The following is a 22,500-nucleotide window of genomic DNA, read 5'->3' as shown; positions in this document are numbered from 1 at the left end:
TAATCGAAGTAGATAATTGTGCTCTCTCTCTCTCTCTCTCTCTCTCTCTCTCTCTCTCTCTCTCTCTCTCACTTGTATATATGTATATTCATCCCTATCGTTGGAACTATTTCTGTAATTTCATCAATGTTTGCCTTTTCTGTAGCTCATTCATCCATTTTTTTTTCTTCCGTGCAATTCCAAATGATACTAATTAAAGTTAGATCGACTGAGTGACTGATCTTAAAAAATTTATGTGTGTGTGTGTGTGTGTGTGTGTGTGTGTGTGTGTGTGTGTGATTGTTTTTTTTTCTCATCGTGATTAATGTTTGCCTTCATAGATCTTTTACCCTCCATGTGTTTTCAAGTAAACAAGCACTCTGTATGCATAGGCTTGGTGAATATACACAATCCCTCATTATTCAATCTCTCATTATTCATTCATTCTTATGTTTTATTCGTAGCTCTGTCCTTTCTTCTTCTTGCTCATCAGTTCTCCTTCGCCTCATTTATCTTGTCACTATCATTGTTTTGCTCATTGATTTGGTATTGTCTCTTTTCCTCCTCGTCCTCCTTTCGCATCAGTTTTCTCTTACTCCACTTCTCCACTTGGTCCGGACGCGGTGATATTAGCACCTAAGGACACTCGAATACGGAAGCACTATTCTATGATCAGTTAATGTGTTTCTTCTCTTTTTGCGAGAGCTGAGTCTGTCTTGATAAAAAATCTTAGTAAAGTAAGAACCATCGCACTATACACAAACACATCAGTACCTAGCAGATATTAACGTGTTGTGGTACGAGTAAATAAGGTCAATTTGCTTCACATCTTAACACTTTCAATACCCCCGCATTAGCTTACTTTCACTTCAGATACCGTTACGGAAATGTATTAAGTTTTTAAAGATAATGTTGTAATGAGGGCACTTAAATGACCTCTTGCTGTACGCCAAAGAATCATTTTATCTCTATTGACTGGTTTCATAATCACTAATAGGTATGAATTTTTTTAATCCCATCGATACCATGACGCGTTTCCAAGTTCATTCTGCTTACTATCTGGTTATTTTATACAGCTTCAGAAACTTATGTGGAGGATTAAAGTTGTGAAGACTGGCCATTGATCTTCTGACTTCCATAGACCATTCCTAATGTCAACAAGATGGTCTAATTGTACACAGATCTCATGGTAAAAATGTGTCCCAGTATTGAAGGGATTAAGCTCAAAAAGTGTGCTGAAAGGGTTAAGGCTAGGTGAGAATACGATAGAGAAACCATCAGATAACTCGTGAACCATCGGACTGTACATAAAAATAAAAGTATCTTGAAAATATGTAAGATATTTATGCATGAATGGTAAAGTGTTGCACATTTTAAGGCAGTATGAGAACAAGTAGGATGAGAAAAGTAAGGCTGTCACTGAATGAGAGAATTGTCCATTGTTCCTGTATATACGTAACATCAGGAGGCAGAATTAGTGTTGGCTTGTCTGTGACACCGCGTACTGTATTTTGTGACGTGTGTTCCTAGACTGTGGAGTGGTGACGCTCCACAGCCAAGCCAGGATCTGAAGGTAGTGTCGCTTTGTAATCCTATGAAATCTTCTTACTTCTACTACTGCCGCTAGTACTGCTACTGGTATTGCTGCTGTTACAACAACAACAACAACAATGATAGCAACAACAATAACAACAACAAAAGCTACTACTACTTCTACTACTACTACTACTACTACTACTACTACTACTACTACTACTACTACTACTACTACTACTACTACTACTACTACTACTACTACTACTACTACTACTACTACTACTACTTCTTTTCCTCCTCCTCCTCCTCCTCCTCCTCGTCCTCCTCCTCCTCCTTACCGTTAGTTCTCTCCTTGCCATGCTGTGCTCTCTCCTTCCCGCTACGACTGTGATTACTACAACTATAGGAAAATTCACCACATTTCCCACTAAGGCAAAAATAATTATTCACTCGCAAAGAAAACGAAACCCAATCTGCGTTTGAGGCGTCACTCTTGTAAATGCACGAAAATACAAGAAACTAAAACAATAATAAAAAGAATGTTAGGCGCATGTTGGGTGATGTGTGTGTGTGTGTGTGTGTGTGTGTGTGTGTGTGTTTGGAAAGAGTTATTTTACTGTTTATTTGTTCCATTTTTTTGTGTGTCCTGGGAAACATAGTAAGTCAAATCTTATACTCCGACTGCTCATTCTCTCTCTCTCTCTCTCTCTCTCTCTCTCTCTCTCTCTCTCTCTCTCTCTCCCAAAGTCTGGTTTAAGAAGATTTAAGAGAGACCATTCCAGGTTTTACCGCCGCGTTTGCATAAGGACGTCTTTCACTTGCTCTACTTACACATAGAAACACACACACACACACACACACACACACACACACACACACACACACACACACACACACACACACACACACACACACACACACACTCTCTCTCTCTCTCTCTCTCTCTCTCTCTCTCTCTCTCTCTCTCTCTCTCTCTCTCTCTCTCTCTCTCTCTCACTCTTGTTTTCGATAAGGATTATATCTCTTTGAGTCATCAATGAAGTGTCTACCATACACCTCTACAAACTCGAGTATAACCTACTTGCTCCCCCGCCGTGTATTGCAACTGAAGCACATTGTAACAGAAATATACTATGAATGGAATATATATCAATTTGTTTTGTACATAGAAAACTGTATGGGTTTGACAACAGCTTTTAAATCGAGAGAGAGAGAGAGAGAGAGAGAGAGAGAGAGAGAGAGAGAGAGAGAGAGAGAGAGAGAGAGAGAGAGAGAGAGAGAGAGATCTGACCTAGTTTGTTAGGAAGAATAGAGGTCTTGTTAACACACACAAGCAAGAATTAAAATTGTTGTTTGTGCCAAATAGAAACAAGAGGAAAGCTTCTGGTGAGTGGAGGGGATGAGGGAGGGGAGATGGATGGTTGTGTAGTGGGAAGGAGAGTGGAGGGGAGAGAGGAATCCGTAGCCCAGCGAGATATTGACAGGAGAGATTTCATGAGACAATGAGTGGAGGAGCAACCAAGGGAGTGAAGTAATTAAGAGAGATTGCCTTCGTTAGAGTGAATAAGTTAAGAAACACGGCTAGATACTGCACTTGGGGTGGGCGAGGCTCGGCTGAGTTCATTAAAGCTTAAGTAGGAAAGATATATTATTACTACTACTGCTACTACTACTCCTACTACTACTACTGCTACTACTACTACTACTACTACTGCTGCTACTACTACTACTACTGCTGCTGCTACTGCTACTACTACTGCTGCTACTACTGCTACTGCTACTACTGCTACTGCTACTGCTACTGCTACTGCTACTGCTACTGCTGCTGTTGCTGCTCTTGATACTACTGCTATTGCTGCTATTCTTACTGCTGCTGCTGCTGCTGCTGCTGCTGCACTATTGCACTGTTACTGCTGCTGCTGCTGCTGCTGCTGCTACTGCTGCTGCTGCTGCTGCTGCTGCTGCTGCTACTGCTGCTGCTGCTCATTGCTGCTAATGTTGCTACCACTGCTGCTGCTGCTGCTGCTGCTGCTGCTGCTGCTGCTGCTGCTGCTGCTGCTGCTGCTGCTGCTGCTGCTGCTGCTGCTGCTGCTGCTGCTGCTGCTACTGCTGCTGTTGCGATTGCTGCCACATCATCATCACTGCTGCTGCTACTGCTGCTGCTGCTGCTGCTGCTGCTGCTGCTGCTGCTGCTGCTGCTGGGTTGCACAGTCATCATCACTGCTACTGCTGCTGCTGCTGCTGCTGCTGCTGCTGCTGCTGCTGCTGCTGCTGCTGCTGCTGCTGCTGCTTGCTGCTGCTATGCCACCACCATCACCACCATCACTGCTGCTGCTGCTGCTGCTGCTGCTGCTGCTGCTGCTGCTGCTGCTGCCACTGTTATTACCATCACTGTTACTACTGCTGCTATTGCTGCTGCTACTTGCTGCACCTACTGTTGCTGCTGCACTGCTGCTGCTGCTGCTGCTGCTGCTGCTGCTGCTGCTGCTGCTGCTGCTGCTGCTGCTGCTGCTGCTGCTGCTGCTGCTGCTGCTGCTGCTGCTGCTGCTGCTGCTGCTGCTGCTGCTGCCACTGCTGCTGCTGCTGCTGCTGCTGCTGCTGCTGCTGCTGCTGGTGCCGTCGTTTGTTGCTAATGTTGCTGCTGCTGCTGCTGCTGGTGCTGCTGCTGCTGCTGCTGCTCTTGCACGATATTCCTGCTACTGCTGCTGCTACTACTGCTACTGCTGCTGCTACTACTGCTGCTGCTGCTACTACTGCTGCTGCTACTGCTGCTACTACTGCTACTACTACCATTACTAGTACTGCTGTTACTACTACTACCACTACTGCTTCTTCAAGTACTTCTACAACTAGGTATTGCTTTCACTACTACTATTACTGTGGAAGGGTGGTGAAGGGATACGCGGGCTGTGGATGTGTACTTTATTCCTATCCTTCACCACCCATCCACAAGTTACATACTACTATTACTATTATAATTTCTACAACCATCACCATTACTACTACTAGTCCTACTACTACAACTACTACTGCTACTACTACTACTACTACTACTACTACTACTACTACTACTACTACTACTACGTTATTCTTGGCTATCTTAGGAAACTTATCTTACTAAATCAAACCTTCCTAATCTAGTCCAGCGCAGAGTGACCAAACCTATTCCACCCTAACGTAACCTAGTGCAAGTGTAGCTGGGATGGCAAAAGGCAACAAGCGATCGACTCTCCTATTCCTGTCAACAAAAAAAAAAAAAAAAATAAAAAAATGTTGTGGTGGAGGAGGGCGAAAGAGAGAGTATGAAAACAGGGCGGATGTGTGCGTTTACGAGCTGGCCTCTGCGTGTGTTTGTGTGTGTGTGTGTATGTGTGTGTGTGTGTGTGTGTGTGTGTGTGTGTGTGTGTGTGTGTGTGTGTGTGTGTGTGTGTGTCAGTGTGTGTGTATGTGGAGGGCAGGGCGGAATGTGAGGCAGTGAACGTGTGAGAGACAAAAGAGAAAGGATGATTGGCGCCGACAAGAGAGGGTATGAGGGTGACAGCAGAGTGGCAGGGAGGGAAAGTGGTTGCCTCCTCTGATAGAAATAACGGGAAAGGTGTGGCGGAGTGTATAAAACTGACGCTAAGGTGCGCAGGTTCCGCTGACGAGACACACTTAATGGTTCTTGTTGGAATTGTGGTATACATGATGGGGCAGAGAGAGAGAGAGAGAGAGAGAGAGAGAGAGAGAGAGAGAGAGAGAGAGAGAGAATAAGCACGCTCACCTAGTTCCGGACCGCAGAGAGTGGGAATAACCTTGAGGATGGCGGAACAGTTGGAGTCTTCCTCACAAAGCTGCTTGGCCAGAAGACAGTTCAGGGTCTGGTGCTCTGGCAGGTGCGATCCGCCTGCAGGAAGAGAAAACTGGGTTACTCGGGGCGTGAAAGTGTCTTAAAAGGTAGTTTTGTAAAGGGAGACCAGCTGTTGTAGGAAAGACTAGGTTACTTGGACAGAAACGTGTTTAATGTAAATTCTTAAAGGCGGTGGCAAGACTCATGTATTTAGCAGACTCTCATCGGTAAACTATTCTAAAAGTACGTTATTTGGTTAATGGAGACACATTACTGTGAGGAAGACTGGGTTGCTTAGTTAGAAGTATGCTTATAGTAAGTTAGTTTTTAAAGGAGTCGAGAAGATTCTTTAAAGGAGTTGAGAAGATTCCTAAGTATTAAGAACCCCATAAAAGGAATCGAAAAAGTAGTTTTTGTTTAAAGGAGACTAGCTGCTGTAAGGTAGAATGGGTCACTTGGGCAGCCATGTGTTTAAGGTAATTTTCTTAAAGTATGTGAGAAGACTCTTGAGGGCTTAGGAGCCTAAAAATGTAGGATCTAAAAATGTAATTTCTTAAAGAAGACCTGATGTAGTAGAGACTGGACTACTACGGTGTCACAAATGTCTTTGAAGTAATTTTCGTAAAGGAGGTGGAAAGACTCTCAGGTATTAAGGATCTTTCTCCATATAAAAATGAAATATCTGAAAAGTAGTTTTCTTAAAGGTGATGACGCGTAGTGAAGACTGAGTTGCGTTTAAAAGTTTATTTCTTTAGAAAGATGATAAAACCTTAGGGTACTTAGGCAACAAAAAGCATTCGTCTCTTAAAACTAGTTTTCTAAAGAGGATCAGTCTGCCTAAAAGAAATATTATTTTAACACATTGTTGGCTATGACCATTCCCCAAAATTTAAGAAAAACATACTTTTATTGCAGTTTTAGAACATAATTTCGGAAAAAAATGTTTAGTGTGGTTGAGAAGTTTATCATTACCTATAGTTTTATTTATGCATGAGAAGTAGTCTGTGATCATTTGCATAAAGTAACAATTGTCATACTGTCATATTAGATGAAGTAGTTGGTGCCATGTCATGCTGTCATACTCCACAAATAAAGTAACAGGTATCATACTCTCATCAACAAAAATAAAGTGTTTCAATTAGTCTAAAAAGGGACGAATTTTTCTCTTGTCTCGTGATACTTTTTATATTATAGTTAATTCTTACTTCTCATATATTTATGTAAATATCAACCAAACTTTATATTTGTAAGTGTATGAAAAGTATTTCCTCTATGGTATGGGAAGTAGCATACAGTAGCTCAGTCAGTCATTCTGCCGCAGTACATATACGTGAAGCGCATTGTAAAACGCAACTAAATATAGGCAGAGTTGGGGGACTGGAACCCATCCTCAGAATTTATAGGCCCACAATGATGCATGACTTGTCTGGACTCCTTACTTTAAGGATCTCAGCCTGATATGTTACCTGTCTTACTTCTTGGTTCCCTCTCTTAAATTATCAACTCGCTTCTCTCTCTCTCTCCCAGATGTTGTTACGCCACTTGAAACATCCTTACAAGAACTTAAATGCAACGAGAAACTCAATATCTGGAGTTTGATTCGTTTACGGATAAAACTTAACGAATTCCTTTCACGACCTTAGCATCTCTCGGGAGTCTTGCAGAATCTCATAAAAGTGAATCCTTCGCACTTAAGAGGAGCGCGCCAATAGATATAAAGAAAAGAAAAGAGTAGGTAAGGAGACGTTGGCAAATTGATCTTCACTGAAAATTTTAAAGCTAAGTGGACTGAAAATGAAGGTATTTAAGGTTATTTACGTCGTTTCTGGTGTGTAACAGTGTGTGTGTATTTACGTATTTGTAGTTTTACAGGGTCTGGGCTTTACGCTCTTGTGGCCCCGTCTCCATATCTACATTTATCCAATTTTCTTTAAAACTATACACAGTCTTTGCTGACACCACTTCCTCACTCAGACTGTTCCAAGTCTCAACACATCTTTGCGGGAAACTATATTTTTTAACATCTCTCAGACATCTTCCCTTCCTCAGTTTTTTACTATGCGATCTTGTGCTTCGAATGTCATATTCTTCTCTCAGGATCAGTTTCTCATTATTCACTTGATCCATTCCGTTAATCAATTTATAAACTTGTATCAGATCCCCTCTCTCTCTTCTCTGTTCCAGGGTTGGTAGATCCATAGCCTTTAGTCTCTCCTCATATGTCATCCCTTCAAATTCTGGAACCATTCTTGTAACCATTTTTTGTAGTCTCTCCAACATCCTTATGTGTTTCTTTTAATGGGGGTCCTCACAACTCCTGCATATTCCAATCTGGGTTTTATTATAGTACTTATCAATTTCTTCATTATTTCTTTGTCCATGTAGTGAAATGCTAATCCAATATTCCTTAGCAAATTATATGTCTCTTTGAAAATTCTATCAATATGGCTTACCGGTTGATTGTTTTCTTCCATCGTCACTCCCAAGTTCTTTTCCTTTTTTACTTTCTCTAGTTCTACTCCATGTGTATGTGTGTGTGTGTGTAATTCACTGTTTGATCTGCTGCAGTCTCTGACGAGACAGCCAGACGTTACCCTACGGAACGAGCTCAGAGCTCATTATTTCCGATCTTGGGATAGGTCTGAGACCAGGCACACCAGGTGTGTGTGTGTGTGTGTGTGTGTGTGTGTGTGTGTGTGTGTGTGTGTGTGTGTGTGTGTGTGTGTGTGTGTGTGTGTGTGTGTGTGTGTGTGTGTGTGTGTGTGTGTGTGTGTGTGTGTGTGTGTGTGTGTGTGTGTGTGTGTCTCTCTCTCTCTCTCTCTCTCTCTCTCTCTGTGTGTGTGTGTGTGTGTGTGTTTTTTTTTCACTGTTTGATCTGCTGCAGTCTCTGACGAGACAGCCAGACGTTCCCCTACGGAACGAGCTCAGAGCTCATTATTTCCGATCTTCGGATAGGCCTGAGACCAGGCACACACCACACACCGGGACAACAAGGTCACAACTCCTCGATTTAAATCCCGTACCTACTCACTGCTAGGTGAACAGGGGCTACATGTGAAAGGAGACACACCCAAATATCTCCACCCGGCCGGGGAATCGAACCCTGGTCCTCTGGCTTGTGTGTGTGTGTGTGTGTGTGTGTGTGTGTGTGTGTGTGTGTGTGTGTGTGTGTGTGTGTGTGTGTTTGTGTGTGTGTAAGTGTGTGTGTCTGTGTGATTACTACGGAGAGATAGATAGATAAATAGATTGATAGATAGATAAATATATATATATATATATATATATATATATATATATATATATATATATATATATATATATATATATATATATATATAGATAGATAGATAGATAGATAGATAGATAGATAGATAGATATATAGAGATAGATAGATAGATAGATAGACAGAGAGAGAGAGAGAGAGAGAGAGAGAGAGAGAGAGAGAGAGAGAGAGAGAGAGAGAGGAAAGGACGTGTGCTGGAGTTTAATAGGCAAAGGAAAGTCTCGAGTTAAAAAAAAAAGATAAATGGAGCGATCAGTTTTTCTTTTGTTTATCTTCTTTGTGAGTTGCAGTACGCCTTCCTCTTTTTTGCTCACTCTCTCTCATTCTTCCTCTCATTCCTGTTTCCTTCTATCTCCTGTTCTTGTACTCTACCCTCTTCCATCTTAAGTACTAATCAATTTTTCTTCTGTTAGTCTTCTTTGTGAGTTGCAGTGCGCCTTCCTCTTTTTTGCTCACTCCATGTCATTCTTCCTCTCATTCTTGTTCCCTTCTATCTCAGGTTTTCCTACTCTACCCTCCTCCATCTCAAGTACTTTAGTAGTAGTAATAGTAGTGCGTGGCTCTATAAATACTGCCGTTATAGGCCTATAAATTCACTTGGTATTTGTCCCTCACCATTGTTTGTCTTTTTTTTTTCCTTTCTCTGTTTTCTATTCTGTTCGTTATCTTTTCCTTTGTTGTTGCTCTTTCGTTTTTTCTTCTTTTCTTTTACTTGTTTTCTTTCTCTTCTTTATCATCTTCAAAGGCATCATCTTTTCTTTTTTTTTTCTATCCTTTTCGTCTTTTTTACCTTTTTTGTTTTTTTTTTTTCTTCTTTTCTTCTTTTTTTTCATCATCATCAATATCATCATGACCATCATCATCATCATCATCATCATCATCATCTTGTTGTAATTGTTGTTTTTGTCGTTTTCTTCTCTTTGTGCTTAATATAATTTTATTCACCCAGTTTTCTTCTTTTTTTTTTTTTCCTTCTGGTTCGACTTCCCTTTTCTCTTCCCCTTCTTACGTACATTTAATCCTCCTTCTACTCTCTCCCTCCGTTCTCTCTCTCTCTCTCTCTCTCTCTCTCTCTCTCTCTCTCTCTCTCTTTCTCTTTCTTCTTTTCATCTCTTCACGGTCTTCACATTTCCTTCACCTCATTTCCTCTCCTCCGATTTTTCCTTCCTTTCTCTCCCTTATCTCTCTCCTTCATCCTCTTTCTTGCATTCTCTTAAGTATATCCTGTTCTCTCTCTCTTCTTATTATCATCTTTCTTTTCCTCCTGTCATCTACTTTTTCGTTTTCCTTCTCCTCCTCTTTTCATTTCTTGTTCTTGCTTTTGTTCTTCTTGTCATTCTCCTCCTCCTCTTCATCCTCCTCCTCTTGTTGTTCTTAGTGTTATTGTTTCTCCTATTTGTTCTACTACTACTACTACTACTACTACTACTACTACTACTACTACTACTACTACTACTACTGTTAACATTACTGCTATTACTACTACTGTTACTACTTTTTTCCTTCTTTTTCTTCTTCCTCTTTTTCTGTTTTTCTTCTTCTTCTTCTTCTTCTTCTTCTTCTTCTTCTTCTTCTTCTTCTTCTTCTTCTTCTTCTTCTTCTTCTTCTTCTTCTTCTTCTTCTTCTTCTTTCTTTCTTTCTTTCTTTCTTTCTTTATCTTGTTCTTCTTCCTCTTCTTCCTTTCTTCTTCTTTTCTTTCTTTCTCTTTTCTTTCTTTCTTCTTGTTCTTATTCTTCTGGTTCTTCTTCTTTTCTTCTTCTTTTTTCTTCTTTTTTTCCTCCTCCTCTTCCTCCTCTTCTTGTTTTTGTTTTTGTTCTTGTTCTTCTTCTTTTCCTCCTCTTCCTCCTCCTCCTCCTCTTCTTCTTCTTCTTCTTCTTCTTCTTCTTCTTCTTCTTCTTTCTTCTTTCTTCTTTTTCTTTTTCTTCTCTTTGTTCTTGTTCTTCTAGTTCTTGTTCTTTTCTTCCTCCTCTGCTTTTCTTCCGTTTTTTCTTCTTTTCTTCGTCTCCTCCTTTTCTTCCGTTTCTTTTTCTTTTCTTCTTTTCTCCTTCTTTCTTCTTCTTCCTTTCTTTTTCTATTCTTTCATTCCATTTGTTTGTTTCTTACTTTACTTCTTTCTCTCTCTTTCTTTCTTTCTTTCTTTCTTTCTTTTTCTTTTTCCTTTCTTTCTATTTTCTTTCTTCTGCTTCTTGTCTCTTTTTCCTCTTTTTTTTTTCTTGTTTCTTCGTCTTTTTCTGCACCACCACCACCACCACAACCACCACCTCCACCACTAGCACCTTCACCTCCTCCTCCTCCTCCTCTTCTTCTTCTTCTTCTTCTTCCTCTCTTGGTATCCTCACGAATTTTTCTGCTCCAAATCTTCGTTTACATGTTTGCTTTCCCTCACCGCTGCTCCACCAGTCACCATTTTGCTTTCCTGGTCTTTTGTTTCCGTCCCTCCAATCACGATGCAAATGCCTCCTCCCTGTTTATGCATTGGTTTTATTTCCTTTTCTTTTTGTTTCATTGGTGGCGAATTTGTGGCTGCAGGTTCTGGAATATTAGGCGTAACCACATTTGCCGCATTGTTTTTGATGGGTGCAGTGTTTGTTTGTGTTTTTCTGATGTCTATGTATGTTTTTTTCTTTCTTTTCTTTCTCTTTTTTCTTTCGTTCTTATTTTTTCTGTCTTGATTTTTATTTTTTGTATTTTTTTCGTGGTGGTAGTAATGTTTTTTTTGTCTTCTGTTTTTTTGTATGTGCGTTATAATTAAGTTAAGTTTAGTTTGATTAAGCTCGTACTGCGTTATTCTTTTATTTATGCTTATTGTTAAAGGTTAATGATTTTTCTTGTTTTCAGTATTTTGTCTATTTCTTTTAAAAATGTTTCTTTCTTCTTGTCTTAGTACTTTTTCCTCTTATTTTTGTTGTACTTGTCGTCATTTTTTTTTTTTTTTTTTTTTTTTTTTTTACATTACAAGGGCACTGGCCAAGGGCAAACACAGTGTTGGAAAAAAAAAAATCCCGCTGGTTGCCAGGCCCTGTTAAAAGAAAAGTAGAAAGAGAAAAAACAGAAAAATCTAAAAGGAGGGTCCAGTTAACGTAAGAGGTGTCTTGACACTCCTCTTTTGAAAGAGTTTAAGTCATAGGCAGGTGGAAATACAGACACAGGTAGAGAGTTCCAGAGTTTACCAGTGTAGGGAATGAAGGAGTGAGATACTGGTTAACTCTTGCATTAGGAAGATGGACAGAATAGGGATGAGAAGAAGTAGAGAGTCTTGTGCAGCGAGGCCGCAGGAGGGGGGAAGGCATGCAGTTAGCAAGTTCAGAAGAGCAGACAGCATGAAAACAGCGGTAGAAGACAGATAAAGATGCAACATTGCGGCGGTGACTTAAAGAATCAAGACAGTCAGTTAGAGGAGAAGAGTTGATAAGACGAAAAGCTTTAGATTCCACCTTGTTTAGTAAAGCTGTGTGTGGATCCCCAGACATGAGAGCCATACTCCATACACGGGCGGATAAGGCCCTTGTACAGAGCAAGCAGCTGGGAGGGAGAGAAAATGGACGAAGACGCCATAGGACACCTAACTTCTTGGAAGCTGATTTAGCAAGAGTAGAGATGTGAAATTTCCAGTTTAGATTTTTAGTGAAGGATAGACCGAGTGTGTTTATGTATTGAGTGTCAATGAAGGCGACCCACTGGAAAGCATAACTGCATAAACCCAAAGGCCCAGTGGGCGGCACCTCACCGATAAGTGAAAGGAAGTAACAGGAATGAACAACAGAATAGGAAGATTGGTAGAGATCTAAGAGGTAGTGAGTTCAGAGAGAAGAAAGGTATTCACACGTTTTTAAATGCTTCAATGTTACTAGAATTAACAATCTCGTTGGGAATTGTATTCCAGAGTCTAGCAGATACTGGGATAAAACACCGGGAAAATTGTGAAGTATTACATCGATTCACAGACAAGGAACGGTCATTCATGATCAAGGATTGTCTTGTAGCACGTGCTGGTAGTGAAGGGGCAGGCAAATGACAATGCAACGGGTGGTTGGAATTAGACATGATTTTGAAGAAATAGGACAATGATCCAACCAAACGACGATGCCGAAGATTAATCTCAAGATTAGGAAGAAGAAATTTAATCTGGTTGAATGCTCTATCTAAAAGCTTTAAGTGAGACTCTGCTGCAGAGATCCACACAGAGTGACAATATTCAAAATGAGGCAGTATGAAAGAGTAAAAGCAATTTCTTACAATATCATCAGAGGAATATATCCGCCTACATTTGCGTAACAAACCAACTTTACATGAGACTGATGATGCAAGTGAACGCAAGTGCAACTCAAAAGTAAGTTTGGGATCAAGGGTGACTCCGAGTAACTTCAGAGACGAACAATTAGGAATAGGTACTTCGTTGACAACAATATCAGGGTGAACTGGGAAAGGTGTCCTTGATCTGCTAATAACCATACTATGGGATTTACTCGGGTTCAGTTTCATACCCCACCGATCACACCATGACAGAATCCTTGAAACATCTTGAGTGAGTACATTAGCGACTCTCTGCCTATCCTGTGGGGAAGGAATTGTCGCATATATAGTGGTGTCATCAGCATAAGCAACCATATTAGATTCAATCCCACACCACATGTCAGATGTATAAATAATAAAAAGAAGAGGTCCCAGAACACTTCCCTGCGGAACACCGGATACAACTGGACTAAAAGAACTAAGGCAGCCATCAACAGTCACACGCTGCCTTCGACTCGTTAGGAACTCTGACAGAACTTGATGGACGCGGCCACCAATACCAATAGATCTAACTTTCGATAAAAGGGCTCTATGATTAACACGATCAAATGCAGAACTAAAATCAAGTGAAATTACTCTAGATTCATGACCAGCATCAAGGGCAGCTTGCATGTCGTGCGTTATGCAAACGAGAGCATCAGAAGTACTGAGACCTTTTCTAAAACCAAACTGACTAGATGGCAACAAATTATTAATATCTAAAAAACGATTGAGACGCTTGGCCAGCAGGCGCTCAAAATCTTTCCTTGTTATTCTTTCATCTACCACATGCTATTTGTAACATTCGTGGTAATCATTTTGCAACTAATTTCTACGCAGTATTTCATTTATTTATTTCTGCATTTGTTTTTATCAATTAATTAACATTTCTTTCTCATTGGTGTTCATTTTGATGGCAGGAAATCCCAGCAATTCCATTTTCATAATATTTATTCTATTTCGTATGAATGTCCGTGATAGGTTTATTATTTTTTTTCTGATATCCTCTAATTTTAACTGCGCTCTGTCATTTTATTTTAGGAATGTGGTTTCTTATTTTCTTGTTTACTTAGTTATGAATTTTGTCGGTAGCCAATTTTAGTCCTTAGCTGCTTTTGTCTCTGTGATAGTCACGTTATTTCCTTCTTATTTTTTTGGTGATCGCTACTCACTCGTTCACAGCTTACGTTTTGCATTGTGTTATTTTTGTTCATGCTTTTCGTTTCCCTTTATTTATTCATTCTTTTCATAGTATATGTCTCTTTTTGTGTTGCTTTCATGATTACCTTTTCGTGTGTTGTGTTACGCTTCATTTCTTCAGCCTACATTTCCGTCTGTATCATAGTAAGGTGATCTCATACTTGTTAAACTGCCGATGTTTTTTGCATATCTTCTTCTTCTTCTTCTTCTTCTTCTTCATATTATTATTATTATTATTATTATTATTATTATTATTATTATTATTATTATTATTATTATTATTATTATCATTATTATCATTATTATTGTTATTATTACTATTATTATTATTAGTAGTAGTATCATTATTTTTATTATTGTTATTGTCATTATTATCATTGTCATCATTATTATCTATATCATTATTAATGTTATAATAATAAGCTCAAATAATTCCTTCAGTTTTCTATGGTGAATAATCCATGGCTTCTGTTGGTATTGTTGATGCGTGGCTTCCAAGAAAAAAATCAAAAAAAGGGAAAACTGTCTCACATTATTATGGCTTCTCGTATGTACCACGTGCCCTTCCTAGGGACAAAAGTGAACATGTGATATCTGGATTTGCACAGCTCATGCGTACACGTTTCAAAGCAGCTTATAACCAAAAAAACAATCAAGCTGGAATTTGGTAAGTAATATGGGCTGGCAATATTTACTTGCGAAATTCAGATTCCTTCTGGGCACAGACACATCATAAGGAAAAAAGAAAAAAAAAAAAAAAAAAGGAAGAAAATATAAAAATGGACTCAGTTTACTGAGGCGTACCATTACAAGCAGAGCTTCGCTGCACGCAAAATTTTGAGTCATTGTGGGTTTAGGTTAAGGATTATGCTGGATATCTTGAAGCGCCATGCTGTTAACAAATTCGTGCCTTTTATGTTGTATATATTCTTTTTTTTCTAAAATGAAAGCACAATAAACTTCCTAAGATCAATTGTGAATTTTTCTACGAATGATTAAATTAAAATGCAATCAATATTCATGCATTTTCCACTCCCAAAAGTGACCTCAGTGAACTCGCATACTTACATTAGACTCCACATTAAGGATTTATATCGACTGGCACGTGTATCAGACCGTCGACTTAAAAAAAAAAAAATGATCTACAGTGAATTGATGTTGGCAGTTGTCTGGCAAGGTGCCTAGATGCTCTTTTTGGATGTTCCGTACACGGTATGTATGTAGTGACGTTCGTTCATTGCATATCAAAGTGTTTCATTGGTTTAATCATGTTTCATTGACTCTATCACCACTGATCCTGACTCACTCCTCCAATTTCGCTATTCGCTCACACAGCATCGTTGATTTATCCTCTTACCTTCTCTTTTGTCTTAAATTGCTTTTTTATTTATTCAGTCACATTTTATTCAATGATCTTCCTCACCGATCCTAGCAACTCTTCGGAGCTTCCATCATCCATATATACAGCCATCCTTATATCCATTTTTTTTCTCTCTTAAACTTTATTCTTCTACTTATTTGAAACATTTACACGAATAAAAAAAGGATTGTTACTAGCCTTCAAGAGTTCGTTAGCTTATATCCTTTACAATTTATACAACTTATTTAATGCGATATACCGGGTATTCAAAGTGTTTCGAAAAGGTTGGGGAAAGTTAAGTTTAAGGCAAAAGGGAAGGATTAGATTTTGTGTCAAACTGTTGATTGACGAAATATGACTGAGAAGAGTAAAAGAAATCTAAAAAAAATGTACCTACATTTTTTTTAGATTTCTTTTACTCTTCTCAGTCATATTTCGTCAATCAACAGTTTGACACAAAATCTAATCCTTCCCTTTTGCCTTAAACTTAACTTTCCCCAACCTTTTCGAAACACTTTGAATACCCGGTGGCCATTCGCGCCTACGCCATTAATCCATAATGTGACACAGCATCCGCCTTCCCTTCTGCAGCAGTCACGTATAATGAACGCTGCACTCCTTTCCGCCAGTCACTTCCCGTCCTCTCCTCTTTTCTTCACCAATTTCGCTGCTCCTCGTTTTACCGGGCGTGAGGGAGCACCAGCCTGACGAAGGAGCAATCGGGAGGTGTTGTCGCCGTCAGTATGTATCCTTCGTGCTGCCTTGTCGCGGGTGTGGCATACTGATGGGTGGCTCACGAGTGGCGGCGTGACGGGGTGTGAAGGTTCCGGTGGCGGTGGTAGTGGTGGTGGTGATGTGGGTGGTGATGATGGAGAGAGGATGAAGGAGAGCGAGGTGATGGAGGAGAGAGTGGATGGTCTTCGTGAGCAGGAAGAGGAGGAGGAGGAAGGGCAGGAGGAAGGAGGAGAAGGATGACGTGGAGGACGAGGAGAAAGGTGATAAAAAGTCCACTATAATGCGGAATATGAAAAGGAGGAGGAGGAGGAGGAGGAGGGAGGGAGGGAGGAGGGAGGGAGGGAGGGAGGGAAGAGAAGGGGGAAGAGAAGGAGAGTGATGAAGGCAAAGAATGATATTAACGAGATCGTGTAGAAAGAGAAATAGAAGGAAGAGGAGGTGGTGGTGGTGAAGGAGGAGGAGGAGAAGGAGGAAGAGGAGGAGAAATAATGCGATATCTTTGAAAGCTCATGTCAAAAAAGTTTCGACAAATTATAGTATTTATAGTGATGTTTGTGTTATTATAAAGTTGTTTTCACCTAACTGTCTCCTCGGCTCAGTTGGTGGTTATTAAGATTCAGATAAAACGAGTGAGTTGTAGGCAGATTAAACAAACTTTTATTCTTCTTCTTTGTCTCTAAAAGTTTCCCCAGTGTTTCCCAAAAGCCTTTTTCCTTCTTGTGATTTCGTAATTGTTCCGCTCCTCACCTTCTTTCCTCTCTTCACTCTAGTTCTCTTTCATTATCCTTTCCGTTTTCATTCTTATTCTTCCCGTTTTCTCTTGGTTTTCTGTTTCATTTCCACGCCTCTTCCTATCTACCTCTTCATGTCCTCCTGTCATTTCTCCTATTTTTCTTTTCCATGCCTTCCGCTTTCCCTTGTTTCTGTATTTTTATTCAAAATTCTTTTCGTCTTCCTGTCTTCTGTCATTTCTACTCTATTTCTCTTTTCTCTCTTCTTTTTCCCCCTTTCCTGCTCGTATTCCTACACTAACACCCAACACCATGATATTAGAACCCTCACATTCTTGCACCTTTGTTCCTTACTCTTCTGAATACTATGTTTTTTTTCTTTTCATTTATTTTTACTTTTCTTATGTTGTAGCCTAGAGCGCCTGTAGGTATGCTTGTAGAGTATGGGAAGTGCTGTCTAGCCTCTACACTTTAACGGCACAGGCAATTTTATTTATAGTGATACCCATATAGAGGGCCATATCACCACCCAAGCGCATCTTTGGTATAAGGCAATTACACCTCTATTTAGAATCTGGGTATCATGGTGACATGTAGGTAACTTTAAAGCACTCGACAAATGACGAGGTTTCAAGACGGCACGTGGTGGAATTCGAACCTACGCGTGGACGTCTGCCCTATTCCACGCTCACCACCTTATCCACGACGCCACCGCCTCCCTATACAAGCGTCAAGACTCAGGTAGGATAGTTGAAAGTCTTGTTATATCATGTGCTTCTGTAGAAAACGCAATGAGTTTTTTTTATGAAATAATGAAAACTAATGTATGAGAAATAACGAAATGGAAGTTTATTGTGAATCTATGCACGGCTATATTTTAGTTATTCATCATACTTTTCCTTTCTTCTTTGCATTTATTTTCTTTCTCCTATTTCCTTTCTCTTCTTTTCTCTTTCTTTTCCTTTTCTTCTTTTCTTTTTGTGTTTCTGTTTCGTCTTCTTCTTCTTCTTCTTCTTCTTCTTCTTCTTCTTCTTCTTCTTCTTCTTCTTCTTCTTCTTCTTCTTCTTCTTCTTCTTCTTCTTCTTCTTCTTCTTCTTCTTCTTCTTCTTCTTCTTCTTCTTCTTCTTCTTCTTCTTCTCTTCTTCTTCTTCTTCTTCTTCTTCTTCTTCTTCTTCTTCTTCTTCTTCTTCTCCTCCTTCTTTTCCCCCTAAAACAGGCACGCATCATGAATTGGCACCACACAAGTTATCTCCTATTATTCCTGTCCTTTGCCTCTTCTGTTGCCAAGATCTTCCTGAACCTGCACGTGTGGGAGTGTTAGTATATATCCCATTAGTTCCCCAGCGCAGCAAGTTTCGAGGACAGATTAGCCTAAGTGAGTCAGATGGTCTTTGTGTTCCGTAACTATGTAACTGTAGTAACTTTTTTTCTTACTTAATCTTGTCTCCTACACTTTACTCTTTCCGCACTACCTTGCTCTACTTATTCAGCCTTTCCCTTCCCTTTCTCTTCTCCCTCTCTTTCAATTTCTGCATTCTCTACACTTTCATTTACTTATTCCTTTCTTCCTCCTATTCTCAATCTTTTCTGTACAATGCTCTCTCTCTCTCTCTCTCTCTCTCTCTCTCTCTCTCTCTCTCTCTCTCTCTCTCTCTCTCTCTCTCTCGTCTCCCTTTTCTTTTCTTTTTTTGTTTCAAGACCTATAGCTATTTTTTCACTTCTGTTCCTCCTTCTTTCGTTTTTATTCCTTCTTCCTCAACTTTTCCTCTGCCATCCTCTCACTCTTCTTTTCCACCTTCTCTTTTCTTCCATTTTCTAATTTCCTTGGCTCACTTCTCCTTCTTTCACTCCTTTCCTTCCTTCCTTCGCTTTTGAATCTTTCCTTAACTGCCTCCACTTCCTCTCCCTCTTCCTTCCTGGTGTGGTCATGGCGAAGAAATTCCTATCTCACCCTGAAAGCAGCTATTTATCCTACTCTCCCTGCCTGCGTATGGCCGGTTTGGCGCTCTCCCTTAGGATCTGAATGGCATCATCAAGCCTATCATACCGCTTCCTCCCGCTCCCTGTGGCACGCCTCTTCAACCTCTGCCCTTGCCACCGCCTTTCCCGCCGCCTTCACCGCCGCCTCACCTTGAACACTCCTTTCCTTCTCGCGTTGCTTGCCCGTTAGAGGTCGATGAGTTGTGGTTTTCGTTTTCTTTCTACGTTTTCTTTCCAATAGGAGTGACTCGGGTAGGTTGTTCATGATTTGTGTGTGTGTGTGTGTGTGTGTGTGTGTGTGTGTGTGTGTGTGTGTGTGTGTGTGTGTTTCGTCCCAGGAATGTTGATGCTGATGGAGTGTGAGCCTTTGTGTCACTATATTTTTGTTTTGTGTGTTTGACTTTCTCTCTCTCTATCTCTGTCTGTCTGTCTGTCAGTCTGTCTGTCTGTCTGTCTGTCTGTCTGTCTGTCTGTCTCTCTCTCTCTCTCTCTCTCTCTCTCTCTCTCTCTCTCTCTCTCTCTCTCTCTCTCTCTCTCTCTCTCTCTCTCTCTCTCTCTCTCTCTCTCTCTCTCTCTCTCTCTCTCTCTCTCTCTCTCTCTCTCTGTAGCTTCCCTTAGTCAATCAAGCATAATTCGTCTTCATCCGCTCTACCTTACAACACCAAATCCTCTCTCTCTCTCTCTCTCTCTCTCTCTCTCTCTCTCTCTCTCTCTCTCTCTCTCTCTCTCTCTCTCTCTCTCTCTCTCTCTCTCTCTCTCTCTCTCTCTCTCTCTCTCTCTCTCTCTCTCTCCTCTCTCTCTCTCTCTCTCCTTGAGCTGCCTCAATTCATCTCATCCCCGTATCAATTATAGAGGGCGCTGCCACCTTCTTGCGCCCCCGCGGCTCTGGGCCTCTCTTTGCCCTTACACGGTGGAGCTGATTGGCAGGATCCTCAAGAGACAAGAGAATGCCACTTCCTCTTCTCTCAGCTCATTGTAACCTGACGCCTGGAAGAGCTATGGCGACGAGAGAGAGAGAGAGAGAGAGAGAGAGAGAGAGAGAGAGAGAGAGAGAGAGAGAGAGAGAGAGGTTCATGGTACAGGGTAAAAAGTGTTTATGTTATTGTACTGAAAGATGAGAGTAAAGGGACAGAAAGGAAAGGTACGTGAACGAGTGTTGAGTTGTCACATGTTAATTTATTCAGGTGAGTGAGCAGAAAGGTGTATCAAAGAAGTGTAGCGGATGAACAGGTAAAGAATATCATTGGAAGGGCAAGGGACGAAGGGACAGTGGATGAAAGGGTGAAAGATTGATTCCACGAGTATGTTTAATAGTAAGGGGATAAAGGGTGACAAAAGTACCACTCTACTGATCCGTGAGTTTATATTTAGAGAGATGATCAGAGAGGAAGACAGTCACTAAGTCAGGTGGCATACTTTGTTAGTTAGCCAACCAGGTACATCAGTTAGTAAAGCAATCACTAAATCAGTCTTTCAGTTATCCATTCAGTCAAGCGGTAACACGGTAAATCTGTCAATCAGTCTCCCAATCAACTAGCTAATGGGAGCCATTCTTTGTCAGTCGATGTGTTTGTCAGCCATTGTGTCAGATAGTCTATCCGGTGGCGTAGTGGCTATGGTGGTGAGCGTGGGATCGGGCAGACGTCCACGCGTAGGCTGGAATCCCACCACGTATCGCCTTTGAAACTTTGCCATTTATCGAGTGGTTTAAAGTTACCTACATGTCACCATGATGCCCAGATTTTAGGTATTTACACTAAAAATACACTTGTGATATGGGCCCTAATATGGGTACTACTATAAATAAAATTACCTGCGCCGCTAATGGGTGGAAGCTTAACAGCTCCTCCAATACTCTTCACGTTACCTACAGGCGCTATAGGCCAGGACATAAAAAAAAGAAAAATATATCCCTACATCCATCTATTTATCCTTCTATCCATCAAGCCAGCCAACCATCTCATCTCTTCATCCATCCATCCATCCATCCATCCATCCGTCCATACATCCATCCAGCCATCCACCTGAACAACCATCCATCCATGTATCCAATTACTCATCCATCCAACCAGCCAGCCAACCAACCAGTTAGAACCTCTCACACATACAGACGTACAGACAGACATGATCACTCAGTCTCACGCCCTTTCGATCAAACGCAACACTTCATAAGAGCCTCCGTGGAGCCAAGGCCGCGGAGCCCACACACTCCTCATTCAGGTGAGCGAACCCCATTACACCTGTCGAGTAATTAGCCTTCTCCTACCTGTCCGTATTGGTGACACGTGTGGCCTTGTACATGGCGATTGTCCTCGGGTAGCCACTAAACTGATCACCCCATCAAGGGAAGTAACGCTTAGATGTAATAGGAGGCGTTTATTTACTTTATATTGAATGGGGCGACTTAATTAATTCATCATGGGCGTAATTACTTCATGTCTTCAAGTGACGAGGAGGTGCAGGTATGGTAAGGATTCCAGCTTTGCGTCAATACCTGGAGGCTCTCGTATTGATATTCCACCATCTTATAATGAGTCTCAAGGAAGAGCGATGGCTGGAGAAATACATTAAGTTGAATTGGTAATGTGATGAAAGAAGGTAAAGCAAATGTATGCCTGCCGAACCAAACAGCGACCCGCAAACGTTAATTAGTTAATGAATGTACACTTGCACCTTAATGAGGAGGAGGAGGAGGAGGAGGAGGAGGAGGAGGAGGAGGAGGAGGAGGAGGAGGAGGAGGAGGAGGAGAAGAAGGAGGAGGAGGAGGAGGAGGAGGAGGAGGAGAAGGAGGAGGACAGAAACTGATGTAAGTGTGTGTGTGTGTGTATGTGTGTGTGTGTGTGTGTGTGTGTGTGTGTGTGTGTGTGTGTGTGTGTGTGTGTGTGTGTGTGTAAGTAAGTAAGTAAGTAAGTAAGTAAATTTATTGCTAATATACAGAACAGTCATGACATGATACATACATAGTTTTAATCTACATTAGCTATGGTCCGTTGAGCTGCAGCTCCTTAACGGACGTTCTAACTATTACCTTGTTAGAAGTGTGGGAACAAATTATTGACAGTTATACTGTAGAGTACATATTTATGGAAATTTGCATAAGTAGGATTTATTGTTAAGACAGCAGGTAAGATTTTCTTTCTTTCTTATATTTATGGATATTGATTGTGGTTAAAAAAACTTTTTTTTATCCTGAGGGAGACTATTAAATAATCTAGGGCCAAAGCTGACTACACTGTTTTTGAATAATGTTGTTCTGAATGCTGGACAAATTAAATTAATATGGTTACTTCTGGTATTTCTTAAATTCTCATTTAACTTAAATATTGAATTATTATGTTCTCTAGTTTTAAATATTAATAATAATGTGAAATACTTATGAATGTCAGAAAACTTCATCAGTCTAGCTTCAGAAAATACATGAGCAGTGGAATCAAATTTCTTAAGAAAATACATACATCGTAAAAATTTGTTTTGAGCTATTACTATTCTATTTAAAAAGGATGGCCAAGTACATGCCCATATAGACACGCAGTATATAAGGTGTGGATAGCACAAAGTGTGATATATGCTGATCATAGCCTCAATTGTTAGATT

The 22,500-nt window shown here is 40.6% G+C and overlaps 1 protein-coding gene across 1 annotated transcript in view; it reads right to left on the bottom strand.

The window, feature by feature from the left end:
* The window catches only part of LOC123508886, a 125,212-nt gene that overhangs the window by 35,403 nt on the left and 67,309 nt on the right, over nucleotides 1–22,500 (bottom strand). Inside the window, 1 exon segment of the mRNA XM_045262890.1 lies at nucleotides 5,279–5,401. Coding sequence (XP_045118825.1) covers nucleotides 5,279–5,401 — 123 coding nt within the window.

Source organism: Portunus trituberculatus, chromosome 25, assembly GCF_017591435.1.
Source record: "Portunus trituberculatus isolate SZX2019 chromosome 25, ASM1759143v1, whole genome shotgun sequence".
Lineage (NCBI taxonomy): Eukaryota > Metazoa > Arthropoda > Malacostraca > Decapoda > Portunidae > Portunus > Portunus trituberculatus.
The sequence above is the reverse complement of the archived record's forward strand: the minus strand, read 5'-3'. Positions and strand labels throughout refer to the sequence as shown.